Source organism: Semicossyphus pulcher, unplaced genomic scaffold (assembly GCF_022749685.1).
Source record: "Semicossyphus pulcher isolate SPU_LCO1_2020_fin unplaced genomic scaffold, fSemPul1.0.p SCAF_4, whole genome shotgun sequence".
Lineage (NCBI taxonomy): Eukaryota > Metazoa > Chordata > Actinopteri > Labriformes > Labridae > Semicossyphus > Semicossyphus pulcher.
This window is the reverse complement of record NW_027211715.1, coordinates 19,538,675-19,554,336: the sequence shown is the minus strand read 5'-3', so window position 1 is coordinate 19,554,336 and position 15,662 is coordinate 19,538,675. Positions and strand designations below refer to the sequence as shown.

The 15,662-nt window shown below is 43.4% G+C and overlaps 1 protein-coding gene across 1 annotated transcript in view; it reads right to left on the bottom strand.

The window, feature by feature from the left end:
• The window catches only part of pex5la (peroxisomal biogenesis factor 5-like a), a 112,599-nt gene extending 97,524 nt beyond the window's left edge, over positions 1–15,075 (bottom strand). The window contains exon 1 of the mRNA XM_069680646.1: positions 14,932–15,075. Coding sequence (XP_069536747.1) covers positions 14,932–15,075 — 144 coding nt within the window. The remainder of the gene's footprint in view (positions 1–14,931) is intronic.
• Between the last annotated feature and the right edge of the window lie 587 nt (positions 15,076–15,662).

Sequence of the window (15,662 nt, the reverse complement as noted above, 5' to 3'; positions counted from 1 at the left end):
ATTTCAGGGGTGATGAGATAATGTCTTAAACCCTCTAGCCGGAGCCTGCAGGTGGATGCTGGGGAGGTGGAGGGGCTGAGAGTATGAGGGCAGTACTTGTGCAGGGCAGCGGTGGCATTGACAGAGCAGAGGGAGAGACTAGGATGTCGCTCCATTGTTGGTATCAAACCATCCTTGTGTTTCCATCCTTAATATAAGCCCCCAGTTGACCACTCATTCAGAGGAGCATGTTCTCGTGCATCCCTCAAAACAAATACAATGATTTGATTGATGACCTCCTTCGTTCAACTGAATGAAACATTCACCCAGAAGGCTGCACCATAAATCCTGCACATTTATACTTTTACATTGTCGTGGTAACTGATACTGTGTCCATCAGGTTGGCTAACATGTTAACAGCTCCCCATACAGAACAATGAGCACTTTGTCATCCCTGTGTCTGATCTCTCTCTCTCTCTCTCTCTCTCTCTCTCTCTCTCTCTCTCTCTCTCTCTCTCTCTCTCTCTCTGTCCCAGCCTCATCTGCTTGTTCACAGCGATGAATGGAAACCTGACACCCTCAGAACAAAGAGATGGAGATAAAATGAGAGGCGATATGAGACAGACGGAGGAATCCTGAGTGTGCAGCCTGGGGGCAGTTAATTGTCGCGGTAGGTTGATAACTACGTAAGTTTCACACAGATGCTAATTGGACTCCCTGTTAGCGCTGAGACTCCCACATACAGCAGCCTAATCTGGGGGGTAGAGCTCCTGAAGTGAGTATGCTGTGAGCCGTGGGTGTAGAAGTTACCCTGTTTACAGGTTGAAAAACACAATATGAATTCAGGATTGGTTGACAGAGAAACTGATATTTACCTACATGTGAATTGGATAGCTATGTATCCGAATCATGAACTTGCTGCTGCCTCAGGATAGCAATGTGCCACCAATGCTCCTGACCAAGGCTCTTTTTCAGAATCACCTGCCCCTGGGTAGACGGATGGGCGCAAATTAAAAGCTACTTACTCATCAAGGGTGCTAAGCCCTAATATAAATGCTTCGATTAGAAAGTATCAGTAGACCATTTTACACTGCGGTTCTGCCACAGCGCTGTCATGAAGCTCCGCTGTCATGCAGCCTTTGCCATTTTACATTGGACCACGCCACACCGGCCTAAAGCCGCCCCAGTGTGTGTCTTTACATAGTGGTCTGGCATCTGCAGAAGCATAACGTGCGCGAGGTGTTAACAAAAAGCGCCTGCTTCACCTACACACACATGCCGCCCTGCTTCCCCGTCAATTACACTGACACCGTTTCACCAATGTTTCGCCTCTGTTACGCCTCTGTTACGCCTCTGTTACTACCTCCGATGCCGAAAAGCAAACATTTCACATTTGAGCTGGATATATATTTGAACTAAAAAACAAGTAGCGTAAAATTTTGCCAGGTGTGACACAAACATTTTCATATTCAACCTGCAGGATCAAAAATGGTTACATTCCGCTCACACAGGATCAGAGATCGCTGTTTGTTCTCCTCCTGTGTAAATCCTGTCAGAGCTGGAAACCTGCCCGCTGTGTGTGTATGTATGCGTGTGTGTGTGTGTGTGTGTGTGTGTGTGTGTGTGTGTGTGTGTGTGTGTGTGTGTGTGTGTGTGTGTGTGTGTGTGTGTGTGTGTGTGTGTGTGTGTGTGTGTGTGAGCAGGTGCAGTGTGTTCAGGCTTTCAGGCCGACACAGAGATGGTGTGATCATCTCACAGAGCCGCCTGTCAGCCGCTAACACTTCTGTGACCCCACAACACACAACAGCACAATGGGATAATTAGCTGGATAGACTTACAGTGACAAACACACGCACACACACACACACACACACACACACACACACACACACGCACACACACGCACACACACGTCCATTTTTCATGTTTTCACTTAAGCACTTAAGAAGAAGTCATACGTGGTGTCCGCAGTAAAGAAAATGCAGCTTCTTCTTTGACCCTGAAAAGTAAAAAACTTTAAGTAACTGAAAAGTTGTAAAAAACAAAACAAAACATGTTTGATGTGTCTGACAAAACGATCCCATCTCAAGGTGAATTATCAGTTGTTTTTCAGCCTTCGACCATTTCACACGAGCTCGCTCAGCTTCACGTCAGCCTTTGTGCAAGACAAGTCCTTAAAGTACATCTTTGTTTCCATGACAACTCATTCCTGCTGATTAGGATCATGTGATTTTGTTGAAAGGTCGACTGCCACTAAAGGAACAATGGTTTGAGGATTATGCTTCCAACTAGTATTTACTTTTCCAGTTTACAGACCAACACTGAAGTTGTTTTTTCGTGTGTGATTGTTTTCTTACTCTAGCATTGCTTCCTGTGCTTGTGGCATGAGGCTCACTGTGAATAACATTCAACCAGGAAGTGGAAGATGTTATCTGGAATATCAGCATGTAAGGCCAAGTGATCGGGCCTTTCCAGGCTCTGTTCTTCTCCTGTGAGAGTTGCGATAACAAGTTTCCAAAATTGTAGAAATGCAGCAAATATCAGGTGTTATGACTAACATAATCTTATCACGCAGGGAAAAGGACAAAATTAAGACAATTGAGAGGCCGAGGGAGGCTGTATCCTTGCCGAAGCCAGCTACTGATCTGGCCAATGATTAGCCAGCGCAGGTAACTGAGAGGCCGGTGGTGGTGAATGAGAAGTCGCCTATTCATTTGACCAGGGCGGCAAGTGATGCATCTGACATAGCAACCCATTGGATCGGCTACTGGCTAGGTTGTGTTAGGTTGCTAGCTCCGCCGTGCTAGTCACTAGCCTCGGAAGCTGATGACCAGCCTAGTCAGTAGCTGATCCAGTGGGCTGCTAGCTTGAGCGTGATAGTCGCTAGCCTCGGAAGCTAATGACCATAGTCAGTAGCCGATCCAGTGGGCTGCTAGCTTCAGCGTTATAGGCGCTAGCCTCGGAAGCTAATGACCAGCCTAGCCAGTAGCCAATCAAGTGGGCTGCTAGCTTCGGCGTTATAGTCGCCAGCCTCGGAAGCTAATGACCAGCCTAGCCAGTAGCCGATCCAGTGGGCTGCTAGCTTCAGCGTTATAGTCGCCAGCCTCGGAAGCTAATGACCATCATAGCCAGTAGCCAGTCCAGTGGGCTGCTAGCTTCGGCGTGATAGTTGCCAGCCTCAGAAGCTAATGACCAGTCTAGCCAGTAGCCAATCCAATATAGCCTCCCTCTGGCTCTCAATTTTCTTAATTTTGTCCTTTATACTGCGCCATATATATGCCATCTCTAAATGTAATGCACATAAATACCAGCAAGGCATTTCAGTACTTATAGATGTGCCTGATTAGCCTGTCTAGCATCAGTGAGAGCATTTGGAGCCTTCTGTTGTGATACTATCATTATGGAATCAACACTCACCTGTGTCGAAAGCTGATTGATAAAAGTGGGTAATTTCCTCCTTCAAAAATAAGTGCTTGAATACTTGCCAATTACAATGTACTGTCGTGGTTACAACAGAGAGTAGACATAGAAACTCTTGTGGAACAATTGAGAATAGTTTTCTCCAGCATGAACGCATTGCTTCTGTTTGTTGCTTGTGCACTGCATGGGGATATTTAACCGTAACTATAACAGATGAAAGATTATGGATTGATTTAGTCCAGATGGGACAGACATACATTTTCTTATGCACTTATTATTATGGTTAACGCGGAGTACACACTACAAGAGAATCAAACCTATTCTGGGCCTGATTCCCCCCTTACAGCAAAGATAAGTAAAGTCCTGATATTTGATGCTTTTGATGGATTATCTCGCCAGATTTTCCTGTGCTGTGAGGTATGGAAAGAATGATCTAACTTCCCCCGATCTGCTCGGAAGAATGTTTTCGTACGCATTATACTATTCAATGTTTACAATATCCTGTTGTGGGGGGGGAACCCTGAGTACAGCCCAGCACGCACTCTGTGGATTGTCACGTGGAACAAATGACAGCCAGTTGGGAATCAAGCTGACTGAAGAAGGAAACACAACAACAGCAGCCATGTTCACTCCATCTCTGTTAATTTTCAGGAAAAATTCATAAGGGTCCAAATGCAGTAGCTCAGACCTCTCTACTCACGCACCCAGAGACCTCTCTCCTCAGGTACCTCATGCGGGACGACGATTGTATTTTCATGGATCGGGAAACTGACAAAACAACTACTGCATTTCAGTTATAAAGTTACTTGCGGATGACACATTGTTTATTTAGTATATTAAACAGCATTGGAAAGCTAGCTGCTGAGCATGGAGGTCACGTGAGCCCAAGCTCAAACCCCATTGGCTCACAGAACTTGGTGCCGGAGGAAAGAGGTCTGCGTTTGGACCCTTCTCTAAATATTAGTCTAAAAACTATCATCACCAAGTTTTCCTGCATGTCGTCTGCCATGTTTTCTGTCATTTACTCTAAAGTCACGTTTGACCACGAGAGATTTTGTGGGATTTCCAGTTTTAAGAAGCCGTGGTGTGTTTTGGTCACATTGTTGCTCTCCACACACTACAAACTAAATTTGTTAAATCTATTGTTATTTGTGGTCATGTGTGAGGTCTCTCACATTTTCCTTGTTGCCAACCTGAGACATTCTAAAGATCTTTTAGTATGGGCCGGGCCTTAAGTTGTTGTTTAACAGTTGTGTCATGACAGGTGTGACAGTTTCACAATTCCTTTCAATTTCTAAAATCTTCACTACTCTTTACTCTAATACATTTACTATCTAAGCTCACGACAGGAACTTTACACAATCCCAGGTATGTGCTGGAACATTAACAATTAAAAAGTAATTTGACACAAAATAAAAAACCTAACTCCACCAAAGTTTTAACAAGACTACAGTATGTCAAAGCCTAGTATGTGGCTGACCGCATCAGGTCAATGTTCGCTTTTGTAGGCAATGTGTTACATGTACTGTCCTTATGAGGCCGATGACGACGTGTTTGAAAGCAGGTGCGCGCTGCGGACATAGATGAGGACACCAGACGAGCAGTGGAGGAGTGGCGTCAGTGGAGGTCCAATATGCTCCATGATCCGCCATTGCGATGTCGCAACTCTCTCTACAGCTGTGAAAGTACCGTCACTCAGTCAGTCACTCAGTCAGCCATAAATAATAGTTAACACTTAAAGCTCAAAGCAAAGTCAAAGCTCATTAGCTAACTTCAGAATACTGTTGCTGCACTGAGCAGCTCCATGATGGAAAATGTGTTTATTGTGGAATGTGAAGCTTCTGGCCCCACACAAACAAACTATACTTAATATACACTCAATGTACACTGCAGTACAACTGCAGGTCTAATCATGTGAGTGAATTAAGACTATGACCATATCAAAATTTAGCTCAAGTCCTTGCTATTCCAATTGGATTAGCACTATTATTTAAGCGGATTTGTAACTAAATTATTGGCTAAATTAATTTAAAAGCCTTTTTCTGTCTTTGTGTCTTTGCACTGACGTCCTCTGTGGCAAGAATCGCCCAGCTTTTAATTGTAATTTGTGTGAAAGATAAAATGTAGAGAAACACTGTCTAACATGTTGTCAGCTGTCTGTCGAGTCACCTTGTCAGAGGACACATGTAGATGTATGGAGGTATAGAAGCACACAAACCCTCCAACCATCCCATGTCCATCCATGGTAAGCCTAATTAATTTCCTCATTCCTCACACGCACACACACTCTCTCTCTCTCTCTCTCTCTCTCTCTCTCTCTCTCTCTCTCTCTCTCTCTCTGAAACACACACACACACACACATTAAACTCCAGAAATAGGGTCACATCTCCCCACCCTTCCTCAGTTGTTGGATTATTAAAGCTTGTGCTCCTCAATCATTTGGAACGACTTTAAAAGATGGATTGCTTTGCTGCGATGGATTGGTGAAAGTACAGACAAAGTTTAATTAATAGTCCCATTCTCCCTGTATTATCTCTCTCCTGCTGTATTATTATAAGCTTGTGTGATAATGTTTTAAGATGCTTATCACACATGTCGTCTTTGCTAACTTACCCAATCTTAAATCCACTTACAGCGGTAGCTTTGATGCACGCTAGATCAATATTTAATGGGAAGTAAAGTACTTGTAAGATACAAGGTTTTGAAAACCATTCCACATCCACACGCTACGGTAGCTGCTGTTTGAAACATCCCTCCCATCATGCCTTGTTATTCAAGTCTGGCAGTCACCTGTCAATCAAAGAGAGTGGGCGGTCCTGTGAAATCTTTTCTGCTGCTTCAGTTTCTTGAGATGTTGTCGTCTCCTGCTCACGCTTCAATGTCACCAACCCAGCCTGAACTCTCATCATAAAATTCACCATCAAAGGCCTCATAATCCTGGCTCCGTTCAGACCTCAGTGCACTGTTCCCTTCAGAGTTAAGAACAAAACTCAGCAGACCCAACACCACACATCATTCGTCAATATTAGACTGATGGAACGAGTGTTCAGAGGCCGAGGTAACGGTGTGGAGACGGTGTCAAGGGTTCCTCCTCAGGACAAAGTGACTGGTGAAACTTCCAGTGCTGTTAACCGTCTCAGGTTGGCAACAAGGCAAACCAGTCAATAAAGCAGAAACGATCTCCTGCGTAAGACGTTAGCTCAGCTTGTTTCTTCATAGTCCTTTTTCAGTCAGTAGCCCTTCGATGTTGGTCGTTCCTGAGATATGTACTAGGAACTGAATTATTCACAGAGGTCTGCTCTCTAAAACAAGAGATCTATTTGTTCAAACTTTTAGAAATCTGTGATACTCCGACGCTCATATGACTGCCAATGGGAGTTACGACATTGTGTTCCACCCCTTTTGCTCTCCACTTGTTTTTCCTGCATACACCAAAGCCTGCTGATAAGTGATTGGCCAGTACTACTCAGACTACAAACATCAACAAGCACCAGAACACTTCCTGTACTTAAATCCGGTCCCACGCCGAATAGAGGTTAAGCTGCCGCTAACTTTAGCCTGGCATGTTTCTCTGATAACCAGGCGATCCAGACGATGGTTAAAAACAACCATGATCTAAAAAGTTATTTCTAACAGTAAGACAGTAGTGTCGATGGAAAACTCTGGGTGCTGTTCTAATTGGTGCTCAGGTTTCTTCAGATTCTTCTACATTTCTACATAAAAGCGTAGAATCTGTAGGCAGGGACGTGTAGTTTTAGTACAGGTTTCTGTTTGTACTACGCTTGTAGTCCGAGTAATACTGACCACTCACATATCAACAGGCTGTGGCGTAGGCAGGAAAAACTGTTTGTGTGGAGAGCAAAAGCAGTTGGAACGTAATCCGCTGTATTGCCATCCCGGCTCCCATCAGCGGTCAACTTACAATGCTTAGCTTCTTATTAATCTCTATAAACAGGCATCTGCATGCTAACAGCTAACAATCTGCTCAAAAATTCAACTTGAGATAAATTCGCTGTGTCACAAACGCCGTTCAGCGTTCAGATTTCCCAACTTCCCGACTTCCTCGATTGCATCGGAAATGATCGATCTGACGTTCAACAAACGAGTATTTTAAAAGTGTTTTTCTTCTCCTCGAGGACAGACCTGACAAAGCTTCATTTTTACTTTTTGTTAATCTGAGTATGTGTTTCTTTTTCAGTTTCATACCGCTGTAGTTAGCCAGAGTGAAGCCTCTGTGTAACATTATATACAGTGAAACTGAGAGTCACCAAAAACAGATGAACGGGCGCGAAATGACACGACCATGAAATTACGTTTAATTTGCTGACATATCTAAAGGCGCCAAATTTGCTTCACTTGATCTAAACACACGCTTGCATCTCAAGTTGCTAACTGGACTGTAAACGATGCAGTGCACAGAAAAGGAAGACTTGGCTGGAAGTTATTCATTGCTAACCACTGGCTTAACCAGACATGCCCTAACTTGTTCACCGTTGTCCCCAACCTTATATTGAAGCTAACAAAAAACAAGCTTATTCATAAACCTAATGTGATAAAGCAGATTATTGACAAGCATCTTTATAAGAAACATATTAACTAGCAGATTTCAGCTGCAAATTAACCCAGTCCCAGTATTGCTGTGACTCTCACTCCGTGATTCCCTCAACACATCCTAAGAGAATGACTGACAAGGTGAACATAATCACTGCCAAGGTTGGCTGATTCTGCCAGGCTACATCTGATAAATGAAATGAGATGGAGGGATGATGGAGGGCGAGCCCAGCAATGGAGCACAGAGCGCCTCTCTCTATTAGTCTCCCTCTATCTCTGTCTGTCTGTCTCCTTCTCTCCGAGCCCGGCGTTGTCACCATCCTGACAGGTGAGCAGAAGGAAACGCAGAAGGTAAAGATATTTTTTTGAGCTCACTGCTTTTAGAAAACATATGAGATGCCAGTGTGACGGGGAAGGGACAGATTTAGTTTCCTCTCTCTCTCTCTCTCTCTCGTCGTCGCTTTGATTTTGCTTTCTCTATTTTTTTCGCTCAAACTCAGCCATGTGAGTCCCTCTCATCACAAACTCAAACTTTCCTCCCACGTGGACGCTTCCTTTATCATGTATGATCTGCTGGACAGACCACAGATTGAATACAGATTTAACTTCTCTCTCTCTGTTTCAATTAGAAGCACAAATTGCCTTTAGCTGCTTCACTGTTTGAAAAGAGCTCCACAATATTTAAATGAGTCATTGTACGTTGTTTTGTCAGCTCGCCAGGTGACTCAGCATTGCAGGTGCTAATTTATATGCCACCTAAGTAGGGAACAACATCCCTTTCCACGACTGCACAGTCAGAAAATTAGATTGCTTCCTTCAGTAAACAGGCACGAATTACAAGCTGATTAGACGCGCCTCTACTCGTCTCAAACGCCTCATTCATCAGTGACCAATTACTGGTGACCTTTAGTGACCTCTGAACTTGACATTGCGCTGCTCTGTGGTAGGCAGAGATTGCCCTTTGTTTCGTGCAATGAACTAAGGCTTTAGGAGATTATGTGGAGGTCTAACCATCATCTGTCGGTGCAGCTTTAAGTCTTTTAAGTCACATTCACCAAACTGACTGCTTTATTTAAGAGCAGACAGGCGTCGGTGTGGCTTCAGTCTGTATTCATTTTCTAGTTCGTGAGGTAGAAATTTTGAATTTGTCCTTTTTTTTTGGCAAAGTGACGGTTGCATAACAATGTGGCAAAGATACAGCTGAAGTGGTGCAGAAAGCTGATGCAAAAGGCAATTAGGGAATAAGTATTGGGGATATGTTGACTATTTAAAGTATTAACTTAAGCCCTTTTTACACCGCGGTTCCGCCTCAGCGCCGTAACGAACCTCCGCCGTCATGCAGCCTTTGCCATTTTACATTGGACCAAGCAACGCCGGCGTTAAGCCGCCCCAGTTGTTTTTACTTAGTGTTCTGGCGTTGCAGAAGCAAAACGGGCCTGAGGTGTAAACAAACAGCGCGTGCTTCAAATACACACACAGTGCTGTTCCGCCCTACCGGCTCTGCAGTTTACACAGACGTCGTTTCGCCCCAGTTACGCCTCCATTTCCACCTCCGATGCTGGCTCAGAGGCGGAACGACTTCGCCACACCATTCCGCCTCCTTGCGTTTTACATAGAAGACGCATAATAATCCCGCCTTGAACTGGCAGTGTAAAAGGGGCTTTAGTTTATTTATTTCCTTTAGGTGATGTAGCCGGTGACAATGAATCAGGCTGTGTTGGTTTATATACAATTGTTTGTTGAGGAAAATCCTGAGCATTCACTTCTTCTGCTTGGTTAAGTTGAATGTTTTTAGTTACGGGGGTCCTGAACCATACTATGGGTGGGAATCCCCGGGGGGGGTAAAATAAAACATAATAAAAGTCACCACACAGCTCAGGGATAATCAGCCATGATTACAGGAACATATTTGTGAAAACAATCTGTGTTTTTACTCCAAAAATGTATTCTGCTGTAAAATGCTGTATTATACAACAGTTGGTTCGACCAAGTCATCTGATTGGATAAGAGGCATTCCATGAGTGCTGATACAGAGGACAACATCACTGGGACTTTTCACTCTGTGTATCACTCTGCCTCAGCCAGGTGTTCTGAGTACTGTTAATTAACATTAAAGTACATTGTGTATGTCTACATTAATGAAGCTGGTACCTCTGAATCACACAGAAGACTCTTATTTCACTGGTTGATGATAAATTAAACAGATAAATGTACATGATTACAAACAGCTGTTCTGTGGTAACGTGTGGATAGAGTGCAGGAGAATGTTTGGGTTGCTTGGCAACAAATGTCCAGTTTCAGTTAAGCTGTGGATCTAGTTGAGTTGGTGGAGCATAAAGTAATTGGTTGTTGATTATTACTATTTGCTGCTTGTATAACTGCTGTTTAAAGCGACGTTGTGATGTTGTACTGAATGTCGTCACAGCTGTGATTATCTTCGGCCTCGTGCCTACGACCAAATCACAGTCGTGGTGATATTCAGTACAACATCACCACCTCCATGATACATGATTCCAGGATAAACAATGGGTCTAAGGAAATACAAAGTGTGTTGAGGTTCTGTGTTGTGGGTTTTACATACTTACATACATACATTATTCCAAACTTTTCCAACAAACCCAGAGAAAGATGAATAACTGTCTTATGGGGAAACATGGGAAACGCCAGGATACTGTTCTGCAAAACTGAAGTTGTGAAATAAACACACAAACCATTTGATGGATTTGAAGAGCAATACGCTGTGTACAATATGGAGAGAGATTACCTGAGGACAGACGTCGCCCTTCTCTCCCAGAGAGGAGGTTACACTGGCTTCTTATAGAACACACAGGACAAGCTTTAGCCGACGAGAACATGACAAATAAGTCCACCTCTGAGGTATGTCATCGATTATAACATCATGTTTTTTATGTCTTACTATAGGACAAGTTCTACCCCTTAGGTCAAGCCCTTACCAGTATGCCCCAGTGCAGTTATAATACAACATGTTTGTCCTTAGTGGAATTCAGCCTTCAGGTACATTTACATTGACTGCCCGGTTAAGAAGACAAGGAGACTCAGACAGTTCATATAAGCAGTCTAAAGTCCGATTACCATCTGACAGGGGAGATAACATAAATAGAGACGCTGACCTTATGTTAACGGACATATACTAACAAAGGCAGGAATATTCATACAGAAAATATGCAGTAAGCAATAAATGATAATGTTTCCATTCTGACTTACTTTCATAATACGCCAGAAAGTGTCGACCTTAGCTTTAAAATTATGCCTCTTGAATAAATGTGACCTCATCATTCTTATCAAACTAAATCCTGCTATTTTATTTATTGGCCGACGTCCAGCGGCAGAAATAACAGGCTGCTAGTTTAGGTCATAAGATTACAAAATAAAAGCATACATAAGTAAGCCTGTTTTTAGATATGATACCTGAAGATAGACAGGAAATATGCGGAGTAGAGAGTGGGGGATGACATGATCACGCTAAACCTGCGCCCCCTATCTAAGTAAGTTAATGATAATTATTTATTAACTAAGATGGATGGGGTTAGCCATGTACTCTTGGCCTGTATAGGATGCACACAACAGTGCTCAGTCTCAGTGCTTTATGCTGGAAGAAGAGGCAAACTGGCCTTATTTGATTGTGATGACTGGCAGCGCTGGGAGGATGTTTCATCACTAAATCCACAACTTTGATAAACTTGTGTCTTCAGGGATTATAAACATGAGCTCCTCTCACAGTCGGGGGTTAAGCCTCTTACAGATTAAAAGCAAATGTCCTTCTTTCCTTAAAACCGGAGACAATTTCTGATTCAATTCGCCCATTCATTCCATTGTTACAGCGCTTTATGATTGCTGTTATTTAAGTAATGGATCCACTCCCTGCCAGTGTAGAAAAATGTGAGCCAGGAGCAGAGAAAAGCACCGAGGTTCCAGTGTCTTTTAAAAGGAGCAATCACTGTGTTATGTAACTCTGGCAAGTCGCTGTATTGCCTCCGAGGGAGTTCACAGTTCCTCCCGTTTCATTTTGAACAAGTCTCCTGTGTGAGAGCAACAACAAACATCCACATACACAGCTATTCTATGCAGATAAATATGGTTTATACAGGCACAGTAAGGTCCTCTGTCTGCCACAGGATTCATTTATGTGATCTGTAAATGTATTACAGCTCCGCACACAGCAGCTCATGTGTGCAATCACAAAACAAATGAAGAAGCCCCTTAATCTTTGGTTGCCCCACCTGGTTTTGATCATAAATTGTATAAATAATGTATGCAGCCATGGTGATCATCTATTGGGTTTTTAGACGGCCTTTTTGAAGCCTTGAGTTCGGCATCTTAGCTGCCGCCATGTTGGTTTTATTTGGAGAGGGCGGTGGTGCTGGAGAAGAGGGAGGAGTTGGCAAAGCTATACAGTCTGTGCTCGTGGCTAATTCATTAGCTAGTAAACCATTGTGTTAATAAGTTTCTATGTGTGGTGGTAGCTGAACGGAGTGGTTTATTTTTAAGATAGAAGATGCTAAGAGAGATTGTGAAGTGTAGCGGAATTGCTGCTAACTAGCCAACACCTCCATAGAGAGAGCGCCTGGTGAACGACACGTACGACAAATAACCGTAAACTTAAAAGAACTGGTCTTCTCTTCAACACGGTCCGTCTTCACTGCGTTGAAAAGCCAGCAACACTCCTGACTTCCAGGTTGTCCTATCTGCTCAAAATGAATTAAAAGCTAAAAGCTAACAAGCCATGTACCAAAAAATGGTCTATTATTACAATAAACTGCATGAAATTGAATTAATTTGCATGAAAAATCAAGAAATGTCACAAACAACTCAAGCACAGCTGTGATTGTCAAGTCCAGTGTCTCAAATTAGCTGAGGTGACACCTAGCTGACTGCCAGCACTACCTACTTGTCACTCAAAGCAACCATCCCTCAAGTTATCCAGAACTTGATCAAATTTAAATGGGTTAGTTTTATAAAAAATCACCACCATACTTTTGTCATGAATAGAGAAAAGAAAAAAACATTTTGTCAGTTTAACAGCAGTTTAACATGGGGTCTAATGGGGACTGACTCATCTTTGGAGCCAGCCTCAAGTGGAAACCTGAGGAACTGCAGTTTTTGGCACCTCCACATTGGCTTTGTTTCCCAGCCCTGGAGGTTGGCGCTTGGCTGTAATTGCCAGCTATACAATATACCATCTGAAAAATGCACGATATGACTCACTCTTAAACTGGTGAGAAAGCCTCTGACCTCACGTGTAAATTCAAGTAGGTGCATCACCTTCAGTGTGACCTTTCAGCCACTTGCCTGACGGCCTCCAGATGCTGCTGCATTTAACAGCCTTATCTTTCCTCTGGAGATAATTACAAACCCTTCACACTATGATGGGAGAACCTCAACCACTCATGAAGCTGCTCTTTGATGGTGTGACGCATGGTCTCAATCAGAAACAGCTACAAAACAGTTTCAACAAAAAAAAAAAGGCTCTTATTGTGAAATGTATATTTGGAGCGGGGTAATCAGGCCTGATGTGGGTGTGTCCCTCAGTGATTGAGCTGCAGGTTCATGTAAGAGTTGAATGTTTGATGAGTTTTATGAATTTTAATACAATCAGGCTGCCTCGGCTGCAGATCTCTGCATCACGGTGCATCAGCTCTTAAATACTCCTCATCCACCCTCTTCAGACTCCTCTGTCACATCACTGTCACTCCCTCTGCCAACTCCGTGCTCCTCCTCAGTCAGAGAGCTGACAGCAGCAGCCGGATTTTTTTCCACTAATCATCTCAGGTAATTAGTCTCCCGGGGGAACTGATGAGAGGAAAATGACTGAGTTAGTTTTCTGTTGTAGACGGTGAAGGCTGAGCTGACGTGGATGCAACCAGCAGCCTCATAAATTACCTTTTTTGCCTGATTTAATGGAAACAAAGAACAAAGAATGCAGATCAATTCAAAGACAGCGCTGCAAATCGGCTATTTCTATATTCCACACCATATCCCTCACTGCTTCTCCACTTTTCGTGGTGGAACAGTTGGACATTATATAAACAATTCAACACCATTTTCTTTATTCATATCTAAACCTCCCTCAGTCAATCAGCACTCTTGTTTTATTTAGATGCATCTTATCTCTTTTTGCTTTGTTGTCTGGTCCGGCTGTGATGAAACATTTACATAAGTCTTGCAGCATTTGCATGATTCTTTTTGCTGAACTGCAAACATTTGTTTAAAACTTTGTATTGTTCAAAGAAAATGAGAACAAGTTTTGTTTTTTGATTGAGGAGGAGAGGGTGTGCGACCTGATAAAAAAAAAAGAACAGTAAATGAAATGTGGCAGGCTCAGGAAAACTGAGGAAATAGACTCTCCCCCTCTAAGCTGCCGGTCCCAGTCCCAATGGTTGACCGGTGAGTAATGCTCCATGTCGACAGAAACAACAGCAAACATCCATCCACAATTTTCTACACCTGCTTATCTTCTGCAGGGTTGGAGTATATCCCAGCATACACTGGGTGACAGAAAGGTTTCAACCTTGGACATAGCATCAAGTATCTGTAGTCATCGATCTTTTCTTTGTTTGTTCAGCCATAGTAGATTACTGTTTAATAAGCAGCCGCTTAGCTCCGCCTACCCTCTCTGGCAGACCAACCACTGCTGGCTGATGGAAAACGCGTCACTAACTGGACGCCGCTTGTGATTCTTTCCACAAAACTCGCCACGGACACCCAGTCTGCAATACAGCAAATGCAAAGGCTTTCATCAGTGGGCCATAGGCTCAATCACCATTGTGTTACCTCATTCAGCGACAGATAGTGACTTAACAGACATTTATTTAAATGTAAATCTTCAAGATTATTGCTTTAAGTGCTGTACTAAAATAGCACTGTCTCCTTGTAGCTATAAGGTTCCTGGTTCGAATCCCGGTACGGACAAAGTGGGCCTCTCTGTGTGGGGACTACGCCGGGTACTCTGGCGATCATACCAGGGCGTACCCGGCCTCTCGCCCAATGACAGATGGGATTGGCTCCAACTGGTCCAGGCAGATGGCTGTCCACTCATGAGTCTGCTTCTGCTTGAGGTTTCTTCTGAAGTTTCTGCGTATGGCTGTTGCTATTTGCTCGCTCATGGTGGATTAATGTTGGAGCTCTAAAGGCTAGCCTTGCAAAGTATCATGAGATCCCTTTTGTTGTTGTTGTTGCCATTATATAAATAACATTTGGTTGATTTATGGATTGATTAAAGTACAAAGCTATGCTGGGATTCGAATGAGGTCATCTACTTTTAAGAAAGACAATGCCCTGCAAACAACTAAAACTAAAAAGACAGGAAGAAGAGCTTTATAATAACAAAGGCCGGACATATTCTTGCTTTTAACTACACATTTGCGTGTCATGATGGCTGCCCCGCCTCCCCTGCGATTGTTTGGAGCGTCGGCTGTGCACATCCTCAAAAACTAACGCTACGCAGTCGCAATATGCAGTATGCTCATGAACGGTAAGAGCAGTGGAGAGGCAGAGGGGATGGGTCAGGGTCACCTGGTGATAAACCAAGGTCGTAATTATCCACATCTGTGTTATGTGTCATTGCCACTGCACAGCAGCAAACATGCCTGTCAAAATAGCTGGCGACAGATGGACGTCGAAACCTGCTAAACTAAAAGCAAACAAATCCGGGACTGTTACGTCTGTGCACGGTGGAAAATGTTGGAGAAAA